General features: G+C 37.2%; 2 protein-coding genes and 1 long non-coding RNA gene across 6 annotated transcripts; 2 read left to right on the top strand and 1 right to left on the bottom strand.

Annotated features, from left to right (window-relative positions):
• Positions 1-355: 355 nt before the first annotated feature.
• LOC145218409 (synaptojanin-1-like) lies at positions 356-15,512 on the top strand. 2 transcript variants are annotated; one of them, XM_080085823.1, is made up of 26 exons: positions 356-540; positions 738-824; positions 889-1,043; positions 1,114-1,244; positions 1,326-1,440; positions 2,107-2,217; positions 2,476-2,621; positions 2,688-2,784; positions 2,957-3,062; positions 5,559-5,701; positions 5,872-6,021; positions 6,133-6,298; positions 7,260-7,393; positions 7,502-7,625; positions 7,802-7,962; positions 8,464-8,565; positions 8,640-8,731; positions 9,028-9,168; positions 9,227-9,419; positions 10,036-10,203; positions 10,499-10,648; positions 12,248-12,321; positions 12,621-12,818; positions 13,286-13,401; positions 14,153-14,619; positions 14,803-15,512. In XM_080085823.1, exons 1-26 carry the CDS (start codon positions 420-422, stop codon positions 15,139-15,141), a joined length of 3,987 nt encoding a protein of 1,328 aa, XP_079941949.1. In that variant the 5' UTR covers positions 356-419; the 3' UTR covers positions 15,142-15,512. The 2 variants fall into 2 exon arrangements, with proteins under 2 accessions (XP_079941949.1, XP_079941955.1); XM_080085829.1 differs by lacking the exons at positions 13,286-13,401; positions 14,803-15,512 and having other exon boundaries at positions 14,153-14,341.
• Positions 15,509-19,950, bottom strand: LOC145218434 (uncharacterized). Of its 3 annotated transcripts, XR_013857617.1 has the most exons (4): positions 19,888-19,950; positions 17,534-17,610; positions 16,901-17,100; positions 15,509-16,609 (listed from the first exon to the last, which is right to left on the bottom strand). It is a non-coding gene; the product is annotated as an uncharacterized LOC145218434 (long non-coding RNA). The 3 variants fall into 3 exon arrangements; XR_013857608.1 differs by lacking the exon at positions 19,888-19,950 and having other exon boundaries at positions 17,534-18,022; XR_013857611.1 differs by lacking the exon at positions 19,888-19,950 and having other exon boundaries at positions 16,901-16,975; positions 17,534-18,022.
• On the top strand, positions 18,335-21,236 carry LOC145218424 (uncharacterized). The gene is made up of 3 exons (XM_080085834.1): positions 18,335-19,132; positions 19,296-19,375; positions 19,520-21,236. Exons 1-3 carry the CDS (start codon positions 18,335-18,337, stop codon positions 21,234-21,236), a joined length of 2,595 nt encoding a protein of 864 aa, XP_079941960.1.
• The last annotated feature ends 1,320 nt before the right edge of the window (positions 21,237-22,556 follow it).

The following is a 22,556-nucleotide window of genomic DNA, read 5'->3' as shown; positions in this document are numbered from 1 at the left end:
TTGATAACTGGTAACATTCAAAATTGAAGGTTTCCCTGCCTTGATATGTGCAATTAATATTACCTAGTTTCATAGGATTACAATGCCCAGGATTGATGCAAAGCCAGTTTGTTTGTCACAGACAAGATTACAAGTGTTAATTGTATTTTGTTACTAGGGCATGTAAACTATGCGGCCCACGCAAATCATTACATAATTTATCCGGCCCGCAGTGAAAAATAGTTTGGTGACCCCTGGACTAGAGGATGAAATTTTTTTTAATAACTTTTGCCAGATTTTCTTTGTTAGGATACTTTAAATTCTGCAGCTTTGTTATTACTTTCACATTAGTTTTTACTTTTTTCCTTCTGAATATTTGCAGAACCTTTACTCGTATTTTAATTGAATTAATCTAAAAACACAAATTTATCTGTTTTGGAATGTCTGCTGTGGGCAGAAATTTAAAAATTTTAAAAACATCACACCCACCTGGACTTCTTCTTGAACACAGAAATTCAAACAGCAATCTTTTGGCAGAGCATGGCTCTCTGTACCAACTTTGTGAGTAAACTGCTTTACTTGTTGATTACAAAAAATATAATTACCTGTGAAACAGTTTTGCACAAAAACCAAATATATATACTCTATGTAACACTGCAGGTTTGTTTCTAGACATGTGTTTTGGTCCAGGTCAAAGAGACACTTCCTTGCAATATCTAATTTGTACTATTTGTTTTACTTTTATATGTTTATTTTAGCTGACAATGATGCCAAAGGTGTTAAGTCTGCAAGTACCAAGGTTGTTGATGGCTATGGCTGTCTTGGAGTAATTGGCAAACATATTGGTATGGTTATGTTTGTTATACAATGAGGTCATAAATTGATATTTAAGTATTATATGTTTGATAGGTGATGCAGACAACAAGAAGTTTGTTGATTATTTGGCTTTAATAACTGGTTGTAGAAGTGTTGGAAAAGTTTTGGAAACAGAAATACTAAGAATAACAGATGTTGCCTTTGTGTCCATTTCAGAAGGAAATATTGAATCTGGAATTTTTTCTGAGGTGATTGTTAACCAAATTTTATTGATACAAACTGATGGTGTTGTTAAATGACTTTCATATTCTGTTTTAGATTAAAAGATTGCTATGTTCTGGTTCATTTTACTTCACGCTATCAAGTAACTTGCCTGGAAAAAAAGCAATAAATATCACCCACTCTTTTCAAATGGAGGAAAACCAGATAATTTCCAAGCGGTTCTTATGGTTTGAAAACATTTTTTTTTAAAACATGATTTACCCACGTTGTACCCGACATACATCAAATATTTGTCTTTCTTAACACAGGAATCGTCATCTTTTATCATACTTTTCTATTCGTGGAATTTCTTGCAATCCTTGGTGCATCGAAGTAATGTGTGGAGGAATAGACATTCGCACTGTGTATGTAGGAGCACAACAGGTAGGGATATGCCGACTACTGAACAAATTGCTGGTTGAATAAAAAATTAAAGCTAAGCAGACTAGAAGGAGGAAAAGTAGTTCAACTTCAATACAGCATGAGATTTTTGTTATTGATTTGTTATTGATTCTTTTGTGGCATCTGTTGAACTAGAACTGTTCCCTTGATAATTCACTTCAAATGCTAACATTTTTCCTCAATCAAAATTAGTACAATAGATTTCAATTCCTCTAAAGTTTCCATTTATAAAAAGACACCCTGGTATCCAACAAAAATAATTTAATTGACAAATAGTGTTTCGTTACGATACAAACAGTTTTGTTTGTTACAGTTTGAATTTTTTTTTAATGTCCTCAGATTGCATAATAATCAAATTTATGATTGTTATCTTATAAAGACTATAATCAAAACATGATACCTTTATTTAGAATTTAAAGCTTTCAACAACAAAATTGTGCATAAAAATAAAACAATTTAACCAAAACTAACAGTTAAGCCATTCTGGTTGCTATTTTTCTTTCGTCCAACCTTAGTGCATAGTTCTCAAACTCAAATCTATTTTAACTATCTTTCATCAGTGTACCATGTTGGATGGCTGATCATGCAACTGGATCTTGGGCTTTTTTGGATGACTATCATCCTTGTTTGTTTTCACATGTTTTTTAGGGACAAGCAGCTATAATTTCGAGACTAAGCAGTGATCGAGTTGGAACCCGATATAATGTTCGAGGTGTTGATGACAATGGGAATGTTGCCAACTTCGTTGAAACAGAACAAGTGATTCATTGTTACTTTTTTATTAACATAATGAGAAAAAAAAACATCAATGCTGCTGAGAAAACAAATGACAAGTTCAATTTATTTTTGACTGTTTTTTTGAATATATGTTTTGATATTATATATTGTCTAAAGATACAGTCACTTGTTTCCACTTATACTTTTCAAAATTGTACCAAAAGACATATAAGTGTTTTTGACACATATGATCAAACATCAATTTTGGTATGGATATCATAAACATTTCTACTGTTTTAGATTTTGTGCATTGGTGAAAGTTGCACCAGCTTTGTTCAAATCCGTGGGTCTGTTCCTCTACACTGGGAACAACCAGGACTTAATGTTGGTTCTCACAAGGTTAAACTTTCCATGCCATTTGAAATATCATTCAAAGCCTATGAGAAGTAATAATATATTTTCATTGTGATTTTCATGTCCAGCTATCACTCAGATCCTTTTTTTTTCTTTAGACATCTCAAAAATGTTGAAAAACTGTATTTAACATGCACTTTAGTAAATTTGCTTGGTTCAAAAGAAGGTGAAGCAAGCTTAAGTCGAACATTTCAGGTAAATAATAATTGTTACCAGTATATGTCATGCATTGTGTGTGACATATTGTTTGCTACTTCTTGCAGTGTTTAAATTTGGACAATAGCAATTCTTGTTTTGCATAATTATCTACCTCGTGTATGTGTTTGACTGTTGTAATTGGTGTGTAACAAAACATTCTTGTTTTAAGACACATCATGAATCAAGCCACTTTGCTGAGTCTATGAAATTCATTAACTTTGATTATCATGCAGAATGTCGAGTGGGAAAGTCTGCCAACATATCCAAACTAATGGGTAGGAATGATTTGGTTTTTACCTTTTCTGGCAATCATAACAAAATCATTGCCTTAGGTTTAACCCATCTGTTAAATTGACACTTAGTTTGTGTAAAGTGTGTTAAATGCAATTGAACAGATTATGTGATTACCCAATTAATAATTACATGGCATGGGACTAAAACAGGAATACACAATTCAAATTTTTTTTTTAGGGTTTTCGTCATATTTTCTATAAAATGACAGTATTTATGGGTCCCCTCCGTATTTTTTTTTCTTTTTTCTTTTTTTCCGTCTAACGCGGATTTGTTCCCACGTTTTGGTCAAGAAAGAATGGTTCAAACTTTTTCAAATTTACACACATTACAGATATTGGTCTAAAGATGGTCCATGTGAATTTTGACCCCGTTTGATCCCTCGGTTCACCCACAGGCCCCCGAAACGTAAAAATTTTAACGCGGCTATTGTTCCCACGTTTTGGTCAAGAAAGAATGGTTCAAACTTTTTCAAATTTACACACATTACAGATATTGGTCTAAAGATGGTCCATGTGAATTTTGACCCCGTTTGATCCCTCGGTTCACCCACAGGCCCCCGAAACGTAAAAATTTTAACGCGGCTATTGTTCCCACGTTTTGGTCAAGAAAGAATGGTTCAAACTTTTTCAAATTTACACACATTAGAGATATTGGTCTAAAGATGGTCCATGTGAATTTTGACCCCATATGATCCAGAGGTTTACCCACAGGCCCCCGAAACGTAAATGTGTCTAACGCTCGTATGACCAAGTATTGCTCATCCAGCAGTTTTATTGTAAACAATCGACGTTCCGACGTCCTATACAAGACGCCTTCATCAGGATAATGACATAACTTGCAGGACAAATTTCTTTTAAAGCGACAAAATGCAAACCACACACATGTAAAACAGCGATAACAAGATCGCGCGGCTGCAAACTCGCACCACCGGCAGCAATAGCTTATTTCGTGTCTAACGCTCGTTTGGTCAAGAAAGACACTGTAGGCAGAAGTACCAAGAGAGTAACTCACTGGTTTACGATAGCGGGAGGGCTCGGCTTGACGTCGGACAGACGTTTTACGAGACGTCGTTTCAGTGATTAGCAATCAGCTGTTTTGCACAGCAATGCTATGTCGTTTTATTAAGTTATCACTCACATTTTTAGTTTTGGCAAAGGTTTAACACCTATGACGTGATTTAAACCTAATAACCGTGCTTCGGTTTTGTATATGTCAGGAAAAACTTTGTTCATAAAAGTTAAGATGAAAAAATGAACTTGACTTTTTTGCCAAATAAATGTTTTTTTAAATGCTCGTTGTCAGGTTGGCCGCCGCATGATCACGGGTTACTTAAGGTCAACTAGTCGGTATTACAAACACAGCTCAGAACTTTCTTCATAAAGTAGCGTTTTTTTGACAATCAATTTAGTAGTCAATACTCAAGGCATGTATAAATTAGGCTTAACAGTATTGTTGAACACGAATGACGGCGTGCTATTGAAAACGGTGTCAAAAGGTCAAACAATCGTTTGGCGTGTGCACCCTGAGAGGTTACTACAGGTCAATGGTACTCGTTTTGCGAAACAAAGTTAAATGAAAAACAATTTGTTATGTATACACTTGTAGCAAACTGCTTTTTAATTTAAAGTGTCTGTAAAACAACTGTTACAGCTTTCTAAACAAATTGTGTTCAAAACCCGACCTTGGAGAACTATATCTGGGTCAAAGCAAGAGATTAGATTTAAGTCTTTGTTACGTTTTTTTAATGTTTTTTTGTAATTACATGACAATAATAGTGCAAAAAGAATACGAACAATTTTTTTTATTGTTGGGTTAATGCTTTCTAAAAATTTGTCCTTAAGGATCTAAAAATCACTGCAACATTTGTTTACTGTCAATCCGCACAAACGCGCGTGTGGGGACCCATTTGTTTTTGTTTACAAAAACAATCATATGTGTAGATCAAATGATGTGTATAGTAAATTGGTAAATATCGTATAGAATATATAAAATGGAAGTATATCAGAAAGCCACTCTTCTAGTTTTTATTTAAGTTCTGTATATATCCCTGCTTTAGACGTGAAGTTGAAAATATGTATGAACAAAATGACTTGACACAATTTGTTATTATGTGTCCCCTTCAAGGAATGTTTTTGTCTATATATTTTTTTCTTTTTTTCCATCAAACGCGGATTATTTTTTTCATTTTTTTTTAATCTTACCTGGATTTTTTTGGTCAAGAAAGAATGGTTCAAACTTTATCAAAAGTTGAAACTATGTATGAACAAAATGACTTATGGGTATATTAATTTCATTTTTGTCTAAGTTTTTGTGTTGTTTTGTGAAAAGGGGGTGGTTCAAACTTTTTTCGAATTTCTGTTGATAGATTGGTCTGTAGTGTGCACTCAATAATTTTAATGCACTCAATAATCCTAAATCTCATGGACTTGCTTTTGGGTGTCTCCAGCGAAATACGATTAACTTTACAATTGTTTTAGACCAACTTGACCCCTTGTTGGAGTCTTTTGGGTTTTATGTTGCCAATGGAAACGAAATTCAGCAACAGACAGGAGTACTGCGTATAAACTGCCTTGATTGTTTGGATCGAACCAATAGTGTGCAAACATATGTTGGATTAAAGGTTTTTTTGTGTGCTTATTGGTCAACTTTTAGCTCTTGAAAAAGGTTTCTGCATTATTTTCATCTTTACAGTTTGGTTAAAGCTAAACAGAATTGTAATCTCAGTTATAAGTAAATTATGCCTGCTTTTGCCAGTTTATAAATATTTCTGTAAGCTGAAATGTCTTACAGATGGTTTCCAAGCAACTTGATGTCCTCGGTTGTTCTGCTCCCCAACTTGTGTCAAGATTTACAGAAGCAATTAAATCTGCTTGGCAACAAACTGGTGATTTGATAAGCCGAATGTATGCAGGCACGGCTGCATTGGAGGGAAAAGACAAGGTAAATGTCAATGCACCCAGTTTATTCCCTAAAATCGGCTGTAAGACTTAGTACGCTCAATTGAGAACCACTGTTTTTGTGTTTTGTAAAGGATATCATAATTTTTTGAAGGTTGGGAAAATCAAGGATGGTGCTCGTTCCCTGTCAAGAGCTATTCAAAACAACTTAATGGATCAAGGAAAACAGGTGGCAATGGATAAACTTCTTCAACCAAATATCAGCAATTCTGATCTGCTTCATGTTTCAAGAGATTTGTTTGACCCAGAACAACTCTATTGTTAGTATTTATGTTTTTTTAGTATTATTTACCTATGGCCTAAAAAGAGGTGAAAAGTGTGTTTTATTTGGGCATACAGAGTGTTATTTATACGTCTTCGTTTAAACCAGGGGTGGGTAACCTTTTGATTTATAAAGGCCACCCAATGTTTTGTCATCACTCGTGTAGGCCGCATTGTTTATTTCTCAGGTTTAAAACAGTGGTTTCCAAACATTTTTGTTTACATGATGGTCTTTTGTAATTTTTCCAAATAGCACGGTCAAAGCTGAATGCAATGTTAAACCTAAATAAATTTCCCACTACAACATTCAGGATTTGTTTTACCTACAGATTTGTTGTTTATGCATATATATGATCTATTCTAAGAGACGTTTGTTACATCACAGACAAATCTAAAATATTGCATTATGCGCAAACAAATGGTTAATTGTCACATAAATAAGATTGTTGCGCCATAAGCTCTTAGTAGTCTCATGAAAAAAACTAGTGCGGAAACAGCTGGTCTAAAACTAATTAAATAGTAATCTAAGAAAGGAAATAAAGGTGAGTAAAAATAGCATTTCCACATATTTCTTTTTTTCGATGCAGCGTGCAATGTCAAGGTCTTTAATCAGAATTTGATATCGAAGGCCGCACTTACAGCCCCAAGGTTCCCCCCCCCCCTGGTTTAAAACTATGATTTTAGTGTGCGTGTTTTTCAAACAACCCTCAAAATAAAAATGAATTTAAAAGCTTTGAGGCACAACATTGTGTTTGGTATTGATGGTATGTTTATACAACTGTTGAACACACAGACAAAAGTTGAGAAGGCTTTTTAAGTTAAGAAAATATAAATTTTTTATACATGTCATTATTTTAATTTTTTTTTAGAAAACAAAAATTTCTGCTCTTCTTTGTTTTGAGATTTTTTTTGCCAAGTTGTTTAAAATTTACCCAAATAATCTAATCATTAAAATTATAGGTTCATCAGAAACATTAACAGAAGTGTACAAAAGTCATCATGATTTTACTGAGGAATTTGTGATTCGTGTTTGTGTTGGATCATGGAATGTTAATGGTGGAAAACTTTTCCGATCAATTGCTTACAAAGATAAGGTAGTTTGTGTGTGTCAGTAAAAATGGCGACAAAACCAAACATACACAAACCAGCACTGTATTTATGTCTTGGTCATAAACAGCTCTTGTATGCTTTATATTTTAAAGACGCTGAAAGATTGGTTGTTTGAAAATGATGCCAATGAAGAAAAAACCTACTATCAAGCGTTATATGAGTATTGTTCAAAAGAAGAAGGTGATCTTTCACTTGCAGTTGGAGATGTGGTTTTAGGTAAATCATATTTATTTTAAATTTTTGCCTGACACAACATATATTGTCCAAAGTTAGTAAGATTTTTTTAAATTACTGGTTGCAGAACATGCTGTACTGTTTGCAACTAATATAGGTGATCATGCTTTGTAAAATGCATGATTATGAATGTGTTTCTCACTGTGAATCTGTTTTAGTCAATGAGGAGTTGGAAGGTGGTGAATGGTTTCATGGAAGTCTCAGTAATGTTAAGGGGATTTTTCCAGCAGCTTATGTGGAGAAACTTGAGAATCCTTATCTTGTTGTTCATGACTTTCCAGCACAGGAAGATGGTGATCTTCAATTATGGACCAATGAAGTCAGTATTGTAAAAATGTCGTGCTAGTTTAGGAAAAACATTCCATATTTTGTGGGTGAACAAATACTCATGACAATACTGTAATGATATAATTAAAGTTGTACAAATCTACATAATTGTCTTACTCCAGCTTTGGCTGCAAATCTAATATTGCATGCATCTTTACAAAACCTTAAATGTTGCATGTCATTACAAATATTTTCCTATAAATTTAATCACCAATTGAATACTGGCCTTTCAAAGAGATGGGTAAGTTAGCTATTCAAAAAAATGTGAACAACAGGAGCAAATTTTTTAAATATATGACAAAATTGTAAATCTTTTAACATTTCCCTCATCGCCTTGTTAAGCTATTATCCAATGATATGTTGAAATGAACAGAAATGCAGGAAACATGGTTCACCACATACTTAATAGCAATAGACTTTGGAATCTGTTTCGTTGTCACATACTGTTAGTTCTTCATAGTGGATTTAGAAACAAATTTGTAAAACTATTTAGGTGGTAAATGTTTTGAAAGAAGATGGAGAATGGTTTACTGGATGCCTGATGAGAGACGGTGAAAAGACAGAAGGAATATTTCCATCTAGTTTTGTTTCAAAGGTTGTGTAAAGAAGTATTTTGCAATCAAATGTAAATTATTCTTTGTTACCTGCTTTGTTGTTTGAAATTTGCAGATGTCTTCAAGCAACAGTTTTCCAGTAGATATATTTGCAATTGGTTTTGAGGAAATGGTTGAACTTAATGCAGGAAACATTTTAAATGCTAGGTACGTTTTCAGATACTAATATCAAAGTATAAATGTGGACAACTTCGGTACTTGTTAATAAATCTTTTTTAGTCAGTTAAAAAACCAAGACAGCTAAATATGAACTAAATGATCAAAACAAACTGTTATTGGTAGGATGTAGAAATCCAATGTTCTGGTATGTGGAAAAATTGTATCGATGTGTAATAGTATAACAAGCAACAATCCCAACCACAGCAACAACCCTGCTACAACGCCTGTGGAAAAAGTTGACAATTTGCAAAACAATTTATATTCCAAACATCTTATTTTTGCAGTTTGATTAACAAACAGCTGTGGGAAAATGAACTTCAAAAAACCATCAACGGAACCGAAGAATATGTTTGTCTTGTGTCTGACCAGCTTGTTGGGGTTTGTTTGTTTCTGTTTGTTCGTCGCAGTCTTGTTGACCACATCACGTAAGTTCTGTTATCATCAAATCTTGTTTCAAAAATATTAAACTGAATCAATTTTCAGAAATATTTCTGTCTCCATGATTAAAACTGGCATGGGTGGAACAGCAGGCAATAAGGGAGCTGTAGCTGTTTCTTTTCTAATGTACAACACATCCATGTGTTTTATTTGCTCCCATTTTGCTGCCGGCCAAACTCAGGTTTTGGAGCGAAACAATGACTACAATGAAATCACCAGCAACCTGACTTTTACAAAAGTATTTCTGAATGTTTACAAATACTTTTAAAAATAATATCAGATGTGTTGCAAAAGTTAGTTTGTGAGCATGCATGTCAGTTGTTTTTTCAAAAAAAGTTACTAATAATCACCTAGAAGAATAATTGACGAAGCAACAGCGCTTCCTAATCAGAATCAGTCAACAAATGTTATTTAACGATATATATTTCACCCGTAAGGGCATCATCAGTCGTCTGTCAAACAACGGGTTGACTGATTCTGATTAGGAAGCGCTGTTGCTTCGTCAATTATTCTTATTCTTACAGATAATTCACTATTTAATCAGTAATCGTCGACAGAAGATGCCTACTATTTACGGGAAAGATCCTGTAATAAACACTAAATGTAATAATCACCTATGGATTATAGTTTAACACCATATATTTAGCAAAAAACAAATAAATTTAGAAGAATGAATGAAGTATTTTTTTGTGTATTTGCCTTGATGATTGATGAACATTGCCAAACTGCTTATCTGTCATGCAAGTTTTAGTTTTTTTATTCTGGTAACAAAAGTCTAATAAAAGTTATTTTATTTTTAAACAATAATGTTTTAAATATGTTTACTTTGTAATAAAATTGATATTTTCCAACAGGGAAGAAAAATATTTTCTCATGATTACGTATTTTGGTGTGGTGACTTCAACTACCGCATTGATTTGTCAGGCGATGAAGTAAAACAACTCGTAAAAGAAAAAAATTGGGAGAAATTAAAAGAGTTTGATCAACTTCTTGTTCACAAGAAAATGGGAAATATCTTTAAGGTTTGTGTTGTGTAGTTTTTTTTTCAAAAAAATGCTGTGGTTTTGTGGCCTCAATATGTTTGTCTACAATTTTGCTTAAATTTTTTGACACAGTAGTAAATAGTGATGTTACGCAAATGCTTAACATGACTACATTTGTTGGCAAAGTATGAACTGTTATGAAGTTTTTATAATAATTAAATTAGCATAACTAACAGACAAAACCTAAATTTTAGTGGCTTGCATAATGTTTTGACTAAAAAATCATTGACTAAAGGCAAAGCTGACATTTATTTCTTGGTTATGTTCATGGCAGGGTTTTATGGAAGGAGACATGAACTTTGCACCAACATATAAGTATGATCCATTCTCTGATGATTATGATACGAGTGAAAAATGCCGAACCCCAGCTTGGACAGACCGAATACTGTGGAAAAGACAACCATGGGCTAAAATTTTATGCCAGGTATCGTAAAATAAATTGTGTCTAGCATATGACTTTGGTATATCGATGGCCCAAACAACTCTGGGAACAAAACTGTTACGAGTTCTTGACTCCAGTTCGGTTCTGCACCCATTTGTTGTATTTTTGCACGTATGTTTTGCTGTAGTTTGGCCCCTGACTTCGGCCAAATGTGGAACTCTTGGGTGTCTTTTGTGTCACAAACGTCAGACCACCCTTGTCCAGGTCCCTTTACTTGAAGGTCTTGGCGCGGTATAAACTCGTTAAACGATACTTAGGTTTCGTATACGACAAACCTGGACATCCGGCTCGTTGACTGTCCCTGTCTGGCCCGCGTGCGATCAAGTAAATTGGAATATGAATCAAAAAAGGCCTATCTATGATTTGCATGAAATACGGCAGTGTTGTTATTATTTCGAAAAGACTGTCACTGTTTGTTTGTTTTTAATTTTACGTAGTGACGCACTATCATGCACATGCGTAGGCGCATAGGCGCCGAGTGGGCGGTGGCGGGGTGGCGCCGCCACCTTGGGTTTATAAAACACGGTGGCGGCCACCGTGGATATTTTGATTTGTTTGTAGCAGTATAGTACGGAACATCGTAAAAAAGAAATTTGGGAACAGTTTTGCTTTAAAACAAGCGTGCAACGGAAACTGCAACTTGTTTTGGTTAGTGCCTTTTTTATGACGTCAAACACACAATTGTTGCCAGATTTTCGGTGATACAAAGCAACAACGACGTGACTAAACATTTCTAAATACCGTATTTACTCGATTGTAAGCCACGGCATATATTGTTTGTTTGTTTTTTACCTGCCGTTTGTGCGGCTTATAATCGGGTGAGGCTTACAATCTAGGGCGGCTTACAATCGAGTAAATACGGTATTACCAAAACAATTGTAAACGGTACAAGAGTGTATAACATTATTTTTTTTAATTGGTCGAACAGTCTGCGGGAAGTTTTTTAGGCTTTGAATTTGAGTTCTTGCGCGGTTTTACGCATTGATGACGTCACATAAAATGACGTCATACTTTACGTCCGCCACCTTACATTTTTGTAAAACTCGGCGCCTATGCGTAGGCGAACAGCTAAGTGATGCCTGTCAAAAGTGTACATAAAACAAGTTGTCCAACCCATTGATACGCGACAAAGCCTATAGAACCATTTTGTGTCCAAAATAATACAGCAGGTGTTGGGAAAAAACATAAATAGTTTTTTTTACAAACTGAAGAGCTTAACCGCGAAAAAGATTCGCCTTATTGAACGTGCATTTCAGGTATTAACATTTCAGCGTAATGTTGCAAGCTAAATTGCTTTTTTTCTGTAAGTTTTCCCTTATTTTCATGATTTTTTACAAAGGGTAAATTAATACAGCAGAATTAAGTTCAAGTTTGGTTCTGCCCTCCAACACAAGTCAGTTTTCTTATGTTGCCCGTTTTGAAAGTTAATTGCCCACCCCTGGTATACGTCAAACGAGCTGTTGTTGATAAACACAAAGGTAAAAAAATGAAGTACGCATTTTTAAACGTGTTAAATGGTCGTTTGTGCTTGCAAAATCAATCATGTTGGTCAAAAAGTTGTTTTCCCTACCTTTTTTGCAGATGGAAGATTCTACTTTTGATGCGGGAAAGTTGCAACGTTATGGCCGCACGGAACTTAAAACGTCTGACCACAGGTAAGTTACTATGTGCAAGTTAACTTTGTGATTTTGAAAACTGACTTCCATGCCCATCTGCAAGATGTCGCCCAAGAGCAGGTTTTATCCTAAAACCAACCAACACCCTAAAACCAATCCCATACCACTGTGTAAAGATCTTACGTTATTATAAACTCCGTCTTAAAACTTAGGTCAGTTTAGTGTTTTACATTTTTGTGGGTGGCATGACAGGCAATATCTTCAACTGACTTTTTGACAAGTTTCCAAAGCGAGCCAAACTACATTTTACATCACACTCACACATGTTGCGTTTTTAGGCCAGTGGTTGCTGACATTGACGTCAAAGTTGTATCTGTGAACGAAGAAAGACGAAGCATGAAGCTTGATGAGATTCGGCATAGTATAGAAGCCATAAATGTTGCGGTATTTGTATTCTTAGAAGGATCCGAGTTTGATCATCAAATTTGCACCGAATTTCTTTATGCCAATGGTTTGGAGGAGTTTATTGGATGCAGGTTAACAAATATAACGTCCGCACTTGATGTTTTCGTTTTTTTTTGCCTTAACTACTAGAATCCACAAAAAATTACTACACACAAAATGTGCCATGATCGAAAAAAAATCTTTTTTCTACCCCAGTGCACTAAATTAAGCAAACACATAAACTACGAGTTTGGAAAGGCCTGTGCCAACTGCAAAAATGTTTGCGAATGTTTTTACGGGTTTGAAAAAGTAATTCGTTGTTTTCACGTGACATTCCAGTCATAAAATCAAACAAAGATTCCATAACCAACCCAATAAAAGTATAATTTCCATGTGAGTGTGATGTCATAATAGACACAATGTCGTCACAACTACATTTTTAAAAATATATATTTGTGCACCGTCTTTTTTTGCTGGTGCCCGGCGTTATGGCAACTTGGGCCAGGTTCTAAGCAAAAAGGCAAAACACACACTTCGTCATTGGGTGTCGTGTTTGCAGGACTCTACGTCAGTGTATAGTTGCTGTGTACGCTACATCGAACAAAGCAAACGAAGCAGTCAATTTGGACGGTTCCGTGTACCAGGGTTACACAATACGCATTTGCACTGCTGATGGTAAGTTGAGCTAATTGATAATTAACGCGCCCCACTAAATTTAACCTACGGTAACCCTTCACGCTTCATAGTGGGGTGACCCTAAAAATATTTGCCAGGTTTTGGTAAAGTTGTGTTTACCGTTTGCTGAGCCAGACAAACGCTTCACAGTTCCCTATTGGCCTGAAATCGGTTGGTCTAATAAGTATGTGCACATAAGCAAGGCTAAAACTGTTGCTTTACAGTATATTTAATATTCGTAGGTTCATTTGTTTGTTGGTTTTTGTATTAGAAATTTACTAATATGTTGCTAATCACGCAAGTATATTAATTGACTTTCCGCCATATTTTCAAACTTTTTTATCGTAGCGTTTTTTTGTTACCTGCATGGTGTCCGTGTTTTTACTAACACCTAGCGAACATTTAACTTCGCTGCTTAAAAGTATTGTAGGTCGTATTATTTTGCAAAGTTTTGTAGAATAAAATTACCTTCTTCCATAGCGGATGTTGGCTGCTTGTATAGTCTCAATTTACCATATCTCATCCCACACACTGAACTGCTTCGCGAATAAACAGCAACATGTGACTTGTTCAAGTGACGTTTGATTGGGTTTGTGACAACGTACGTGGTCTTGACAGAACCACCGTGTTATGGCATAACAATGCGCTTTGTTCTTGTGCGCTGTAATTTTCCGCTCGAGTGTTTACATTGCTACGATTAATGCCTGACAAAATGGAAACTGACGGGCAAACATTAGTTTGTTACACATAGATCGCATCCTGTTGAAGCCAGATCGTCTCGACTCACCCGAGGTCATCGAAACCGACCCGGAGTTAACCGGAATCGAACAACAGCAGCAAGAGAGCTGCATAAGCCTAACAAGAAGCCATTACTCCAGTGATAACATCAAATCATTGAGTGCAGTTCATATCCCTCGACCTAATTCAACGCCTTGTGAGATGAATCAAGCATCGGGTGGCAGCCAGTCATCAGTTCCAGTAGTGGCCTCGCGAAAACCACCACCGCGCCCCCCAGCTATATCCTCTCTTGCCTCAAAGACGTCGAAAAATTCCATTTCATCCACTGTTCCACTTCAGCCCACGTATAATCCACGAGCATTACCTTTCGGCGATGTAACGGCAAATGCATCTACTGCTGTTGGGGGCGAGATGGGATTAACCAACGGAAGTGCTCCTGTTATAAACATGGCCGACCTCGATTTCAGTGTGTTTGAAGAGGTAAGGCGCTTGTTAAGATTTGTTAAAGACATTTCAAACATCCTTAGTGTAATAAATAATGTAGAATATACCAATAAATTACATTTTAAAGCAACGAACGGTTTTGATGGAAAAAAATTCGACGAACTTTAAAATCTCCTATTATTTTAGGCCAATGTTCTAATTTTGTTGTTGTTGTAATAGAAACCACCCAAAATCAAGCCAAGAAAAACATTGCCAAAGCGACCCGCGCCCTGTCCGCCCAAAGCACCCCCTAATGGTAGTTCCAAGGCAAATAGACCGAAACCACCCCCGCCACCAATCCACCAAATTGATGTGCCACTGCTAGGTGGATCTTTGAACGGAAACCTGCCACAATCTTCCATGCCTCCTCCACTGATACCATTTAATGCAACCAATACAGCACCATCTGCAAATATACCTGCGAACAATCCCAATGACCCCTGGTCAGTTTCTGGACAAAATAAAACGTCGAACGTTTCCCAGTCGTTCAGCACAAACTTTTCAGATTTACTCGGCTGATATGTGTTCTTTTTCTCCCCATTTCTTATCTACATATTTTATGATTTACTGGTATGTTGTGCAATAAATTCACGCATGTGTTTTGTTTCACATGAAAAAGCAAACGCAATTTCTTGTGCTTTGCTTAAAGTTTTGTGTTCGTTTAGTCTTGTTGTTGTAAAGCCCGGTAGCTGACATTCCTATCAAATCCCAGTATTTTCATGGCTGCGGTTTTTGTTTACATTTTTTTGTTACTTCATTACTCTAATATTTATTCTTTGTTCATTTCATTGTTGTTGATATGTGCAATTAAATGTATCTTAGTGCTTATTCACGTTAATGTATGTTTTTATTGTATTCTCCAACCCGGTAAATAAACAAAATCACTCTGATGGTAAAATATATTTATTAGCTCGTTGTCACAGAAGCGCAGAAACCCTCCGAAGCAAAAGTTCAAATTTGAGTTTGATGCCTTTATGTGGGGATTTATAGCATAGTAAGAGGTTCATATCAAAACTTTAACTCGGACACACTTGCAGTCGATGAAGGTGATCTGTCAGCATTAACTTACAATGGATGAAACCATGGTTTCTCACACCGACAATGAGGACAGGACAAACTTTAATCAAAAGGTGGGTAGGTGTTATCTGGCAATCATCGTTTCTAAAAAACGATTTGTCGACCGCTATCAGAATATGCGTTGCCGCATGCGATGAAAGATCGGCCAAAGTGACGTTGTTCTGCCACCGCCATTTATTTACACACGGTCTGAATCGACAAAAAGGGAATTTACACAATGGAGATGATTACCTTCGTTTTGGGAATGCAGGTTCGAGACGGTCATTACTAAAGCAAGAAAAAATGTAATTATGTCCGCCCCGAGGGTTTAATAAACTTGTCGGTCATTTGAACAATCTACAAAATACCAAAATGAGTCATTTTAATAACCCACCTACAAGCAGAGTGTGCAAGATCTAGCTGTCTGTGTATATTGGCTATCATGTTAATAAATTTTACACCATTATCAGGACTTGCTAATAGCACGTACTTTATAAGGATCCATATTCGTCCGATAAAAGAACCTTTTTGATAAACCGAAAATGCAAAATGATTTAAACCATGTTTAAATAGAGTCAAACACTTTTAAATTTACGTGCATTTCGCGGTTTTTATCACAACCAAGGTTGTCAAAATGTCAAACTCCGACACTGCTACGGCTAAAAATAACTGGTATTGGTAAACAACGACCTAATGCGTGTGGTAGGGTGCCGAAATAGGAAAAATGAGCAATACAGAGCGAAAATTTACTTTTTAGATGAACGTTGAAAGTTCGGGTCAGGTTTGAGGCTGTCTGCTGACGTCAAAGCCACCACAGACGTCACGCTTGAATGGAAAAACTGCCTCAACATCTACTCGTACTTCAGAGTAAACTTCTTGGCCTGTTTAATGCTGGCCCAGGATATATGTGCGATCTGTATCGTCGATTTGGCTAAGATATTGTAAATATTGTATTGGTTGCTTTTTACCGACACTATGTAAATGTGCTAAGGTATTGTAAGGCATACTTAGATGAACAAATGCAGAGTTCGGGATATGATGCAAGTTCTCATTGGTACAACCAACTAAATCACGGGGCCAAAAAGTAAAAATTCGTTTGTTACAACATGGCCAAAAGCGTCCGTTAACCGACATTTAACAATTTGCCTTGCTAAAACTATAGCTTTACCGATTAACTATATTTAACAATACGGTGCACAAGCGGCTAGTTTCATAAGGTTACCTGCGGCCTTAATCCATCGTTTCCCTTGCGGTAGGGCGCTCTTATGTCCTGCACCGACCATATACGACTCACCATCTAAAAAAGGCGGGTGACGTAACTGCAACAGTTATTTTATATCCAGGGCCTGCATTGATGCCCAACCAGATAAGCTGTTGCTCAATTGCCCACATCGATGTATAAACGGGCAAAAAGTGACAATGCTAAAAATTTACAACACACCGTTAATTTATAAAAAGGGCGTGTAAAAGTTTTTTTGTTTATGCCTAACAAGAATTTACAAAATGTGTAATTAAGTCTTGCAGCAAAAATGGACACAATATTAAAGGTACTGTCGCCCAGCCTTAACTTACACATTTTCATCACATGTCAACAAGAGAAATGCGATCATGTCGTGGGGCGTTAATGTTTAACTGCAGTTGCTTGAAGACTTACAGGAAGTTAAGGTTTGTACAGTAAACGCTATAGTCAACATAACAGCGCGTTTCTATCACGATTGAAGCAGTTATATGACTATTTACTTTACTCACATGGCCTTCTCTGCATTTACAGGCCGAAATTATGTGTGATGAAATATAGCGTTGATTTGGAAAAATGTAACTTCGAATCCGTGACCTTGTTCGGTATTCACTTTACCTTGATTTCCTGCTTCCTTCAACGCAATTTCCTTACTTGTTTCCTTCCACGTCTTTCCGTGACTTTTAAATTTCTCCCTAAAGCAGAGATGTCAAGGCTGAAACACTTTAACCTGTACGTCGCCCTAGGCAACGGAAACTATACCTAGGTGTCTAATTATGTAAATCAACATCAAAACTTTATTAAAAACAAAAACAAAATACGTTTTATGGCGAAAACAATTTATATGTATACCTTCATGTATGTTGTCTTTATATGAGAAAAAGTAAACTAAGCACATTGGTTGAAATTGGTAAATTTAATGAAATTAACCTGTTTTTGTGCAGTACTTTCATTGCATTTTTAGGTATAATGTGTAATTTGCCAAACGGCTGTCCGGCTTTAGGCTATGACGTTATTTTTCGCATTGGGTTTTCGCGAGTCAAAGTATCTAAGCCGGCAACTTTTTTCGTGTTTTCCTGTTAATCGCTTCGGTGCGCTGACGCGATAAAACTTGAATCTCTTTTTTTTTCTCATGGACATGCGCAGCATGCGTTATGCGCCGTACACACACGCACTCTAACCGCTGTGCGGCGCGGCTTGCGGTTGTGCTGGTTTAAATACGAGCCCTTTCGTCAAACATCAAGTCAAATGAAACTGTTGGTCGATAAGGAAACATCCAGTAAATGTCTGACTTTCACAAGTTGCTTGGAATTGATTTAAAATTGTAAGTGCTAATCATAATTATTACGTTTGCAGCCTATTTTAAGAAAAATATATACTGCGCTGTCGGAGGTAGTTTTTTAAAGGCTGACCTGTGTGATGTCACTTTGCTTAGGTGCAGTGAAAGGACCTGCGATGAATAACGATATGACTTTGATAAGCGGATTGAACCCGTCTGGCATACTTGCTACACAAGGCAATTCGGCACTTTGTGCAAGCAACTGGCAAGCATTTTCTACCCTATCGAATGAAAAACGATATTTGAGTCAAAATCACGCACAAACTAAGCCGCATGATGGCGAAGGCAGTGATTCTTTCCAACAAGTCGACAGCAAAGACTTTGAAGATGACAAGGACGAAAACACGGTAGAAAATGAGGGGTATTTGTCGCCAACAAGTAGTGAAATAAATCAGCACTTTGGTCACTCCCAGGAAAACTCAAAAACAAGCGGTGATGAAACTACTGAAGGATTTGAGATGGTAGGCAAACGTCAACCAGAATCAAGGATAATGCCAGATATGCCATTTAGTTCTGACGTTGAAAACCTTTGCACAATCAAATCTGCAGTGGCTGTTGCAAAAGCCGCGGCGACCCTTTTGGGGTCAAATAATTCAAACGACGATAAAACCCACGATGATCAGTTGATGTCGAATCGCGAGTCGTTGTGCTCGACGAGCTCGTGCGGATCCACTCTTACTGAGGACTGGGCCTCGGATAAAGATTCAAACTCAGAAAAAGAAGTTGATGATATGTCCAAAGACATCAAAGACGCCGTTAGCCAAGTCCTAAAAGGTTATGATTGGACCTTAGTGCCAATGCCAGTGCGAATGAACGGCTCTCAGAAGACCAAACCTCACGTCAAACGCCCAATGAACGCCTTCATGGTTTGGGCACAGGTGCGTTACGGAAAATATCCCTTCCTTTTTTATTACATGCCATAGAAGGCAAACTTTACACTTATGAATGTATACCTAAGACAAAAAAGTCGCACGAAAACAATGTGTCCTTCAGGGAAGCGGACTCATAAGAATCGTATTTTTAACTGAACCGTATTTGCAGGCCGCAAGACGAAAACTGGCAGATCAATATCCACATCTTCACAATGCTGAACTCAGCAAGACTTTGGGAAAACTTTGGAGGTAGGATCTATCTTTACAAATTGTTACTGTGTTTTGAATTTCGTTTATGATGTCATAGTGTGAATATACCAAAATTAAAAAGCTTCCCCGGGTTTTAAACATTGTAGCTGTAAACAATGCTAATCTAATCTGTGTTTACTGCAGGTTGTTGAGCGAAGCGGAAAAGAAACCTTTCATCGATGAGGCAGAACGTCTAAGAGTTAAACACAAGAAGGATCACCCTGACTACAAATACCAGCCCCGGAGAAGAAAAAGCAGCAAAGGCAATGGAGCGGAACAAACACCCACATGTTCCAAACAGCAAGTGAAATCAAAGAAACCTGAAGAAACGGTTCCGGCGAGCAACGATTGCTTAGCCATGCACCAAACTCTAATAGCCAACCCAATTTCGAAGGCTCATATGGGCAAACACTCCCCCAAGCATTCTTCACCCAGGACCATGCAAAATCCAAATACTATTACTATGGGGTTTGAACAGGTACAAGATCATATCCAGAGGTACCAAAACTCACCAGAAGCCATCGTCCCGTCTTCTCCAGCCCAACGATCATTGATAGGATCAGCTGATGACTTATCAAACAAACAGCCGTATTCTTGCGAACGTGGTGACGTCATGGCAAACTTACTTGACCGCAACGACGTGACGCAAAATCACAGTGAGGCTTCTGGCTTGGTAAACAGTGCTGCTATTTCATACACTTCTTTGGGGAACTCTAATGATGATCAGGTTATGTCTACGGTTACATCTACTGCTTTTGATGAGTCTGAATATCCCACATATATTTCGCCCAATGCCACTATGAATAGCCCAACAGCTATTTCTGTAAACTTACAACGTTCTGATGAAAACATGGCGTATTCTTACAACGTTACCAACAAAAATGAGAACGTCGTTGAATCAGATCGGACAAGTCCGATTGACTATTCCTCTCAAAACCCCGTGTTTTCTCCGCACAGTTCATCAAATACATCCTACTTGTCCAACAACTGGATCGAACAGCAGCAACCGGATAACATGTCAAAAAACCAAAGTCACCCTTCAACTACGTCGCCATCCAATACCACCATAAATCATCAGGCTCACTTTAATCATCACAATCGCTTTTGCTATGATGCAGCATTAAAACCACGAGCCGCTAGCCTACCAGAATCTATCAACGATTTTTCGGTAAACCATCATACAGACAGTCAACATAAACACGTCAAAAAAGAGCAGATGTCACCCATTCAGCGACAGTTCTTTTTACATCGTAATTCAGAAGCAAGTTACCATGATTCAACAGCAGTGGCTTCATTGTCGCCCTCCCCTCACGCAGTTACCACTCAGCACTATCAAGCCTTTAACAACCACGACGTCAATCAAAGTATGGCCTCACAAGTAACACCGAACCAACAAAGCGATGCGAGTTTCGCAGCTGGATTTGACGTGCACTCATTCGCCCAAGTTCATGGGAGGTTCGATCCTTGTTCCAAATTGACATCTCGTCACGACAACATGATACCAGCGTTAGAAGGCAATGTAGTTGTATCGAGGTGTGCTTCCGATTCCAACCTGGCGTTTGATCAAAATGATTCGGCTTTCAACCACTCAGCGGTCGGTCGCCGTGTTTCACTCCCAGTTTCCCAGGCTAGACAGTATGAACGCCACCATCCGTATAGACAATACAACGATGATATCAACCCCCATGATCATCAAAATTTTGCAAAACCGGATGACCGAGGTGTTTATTCCGGGCACGATAATTTTATGTATGTTCAGACGATGCAGCTTCCGCATAGCCAACAATATCAAACCAATCAACATTATGAGAACAACTGGCCTGCTATTACCACGAGCGGCGAGATTTTTACTACGCAGTAGTGTGCTTTTGAATGTTGACATTGTTGTTTTATAGTATGGTGCCAAAGTTACCACAATTGTTAGCGCCTGATTTCAATTTAAGTTCCACCAGGTTTAGAGTCTGTCAAAGCTCAGTCCATATCTGTCCCAATGTCCACTGGCGTCGGCGTTATCAGCAAATTTAATTTTTTTGTATTTATAGGCTAAAAGAGCCAAACTTTTTTTCTCCGTTCTTCTGTCGATATTTATTTTGTTGATAAATTGGATCCACTTTGGTGCAGTTTGCATTTGTCAAACTCACACCTTCTGTGAAATCTATAATTTTTTATTTTTATATTTGTTTGTGCCCTATTTGCGATTTGATATATCTGTTCCGTATTTATGTACTGTAGTACACTGGACTTTTTTTGCTTCATGTGCCGAATAATATGCGAAATAACATTGATTTGTTTGTATTTTATGTAAACAGATTATAGTTTTTTAATTCTTTTCAATTGCAGCGAAGCGAATGATATTGTGAAGTGTGATATATTTTTTTCTTGTTTTAATTGAGCTTGCAATAGATAATGCGATGAAAAAGTTGTTTTGTGGTGGATGTGAGGTTAACTGACAAGCAGCGCATATATTGTGGCTACAACACAACTTGTTCCAAAATCTATGTAATTTGGGGTTGTTGGGAATATGTACATAGGTAGTCACTCAATTAACTTCCAAACTACAGGCACTATGCAAAAACAGCGATATTTTGAGAAAGGTATACAATCGACATAGAAAGATAATGTTGTCAATCTTACCTAAAAACGAGAAGTCAAGTTGCCGAATATGAAATAATCTCTGTGAAAGCACTTTTCGCGGTTTTAAAACGAACGGTTCTGGTTTGATAGTGCAATATCCAAGTTTGGAGCAATACGTAACTCTGTCATGCTACACTTGGCAGAGGCGCAACGCGAGAAAAGAGGTAAACGCTTGAACGCCGACACGTAAAATGGCCAAGCTGCGGCAAGGCTGGCTATGGCGTCAAAGACAAAAATAGCTTCAAGCAGCCACCGACCCCAAAATGCGATTCTTTGCGGAAAGAAAGGGAACCTGAATCCATTGGTGACTGGAAATCAGCTAAAATGTTAGGTAAACATGGGTTACGGCCGATGATAGCATGGTTGCTAGGCTTGGTAGGAGAACCAGCCAATTGGTTGGTGTGAGCACGGCAGTGGAGAAAACCGCAAGAACATATCGCGAGAGGTACGGCTCCGGCGCTGATTATACCCTGCTGTTAATTGCTGTCTACTCCTATTGTTCACAGTGTGTATCAGCCGGATTTTGTGGCCTACACGAGTACGATAA

Source organism: Phallusia mammillata, chromosome 1 (genome assembly GCF_965637545.1).
Source record: "Phallusia mammillata chromosome 1, kaPhaMamm4.hap1.1, whole genome shotgun sequence".
Lineage (NCBI taxonomy): Eukaryota > Metazoa > Chordata > Ascidiacea > Phlebobranchia > Ascidiidae > Phallusia > Phallusia mammillata.
The sequence above is the reverse complement of the archived record's forward strand: the minus strand, read 5'-3'. Positions and strand labels throughout refer to the sequence as shown.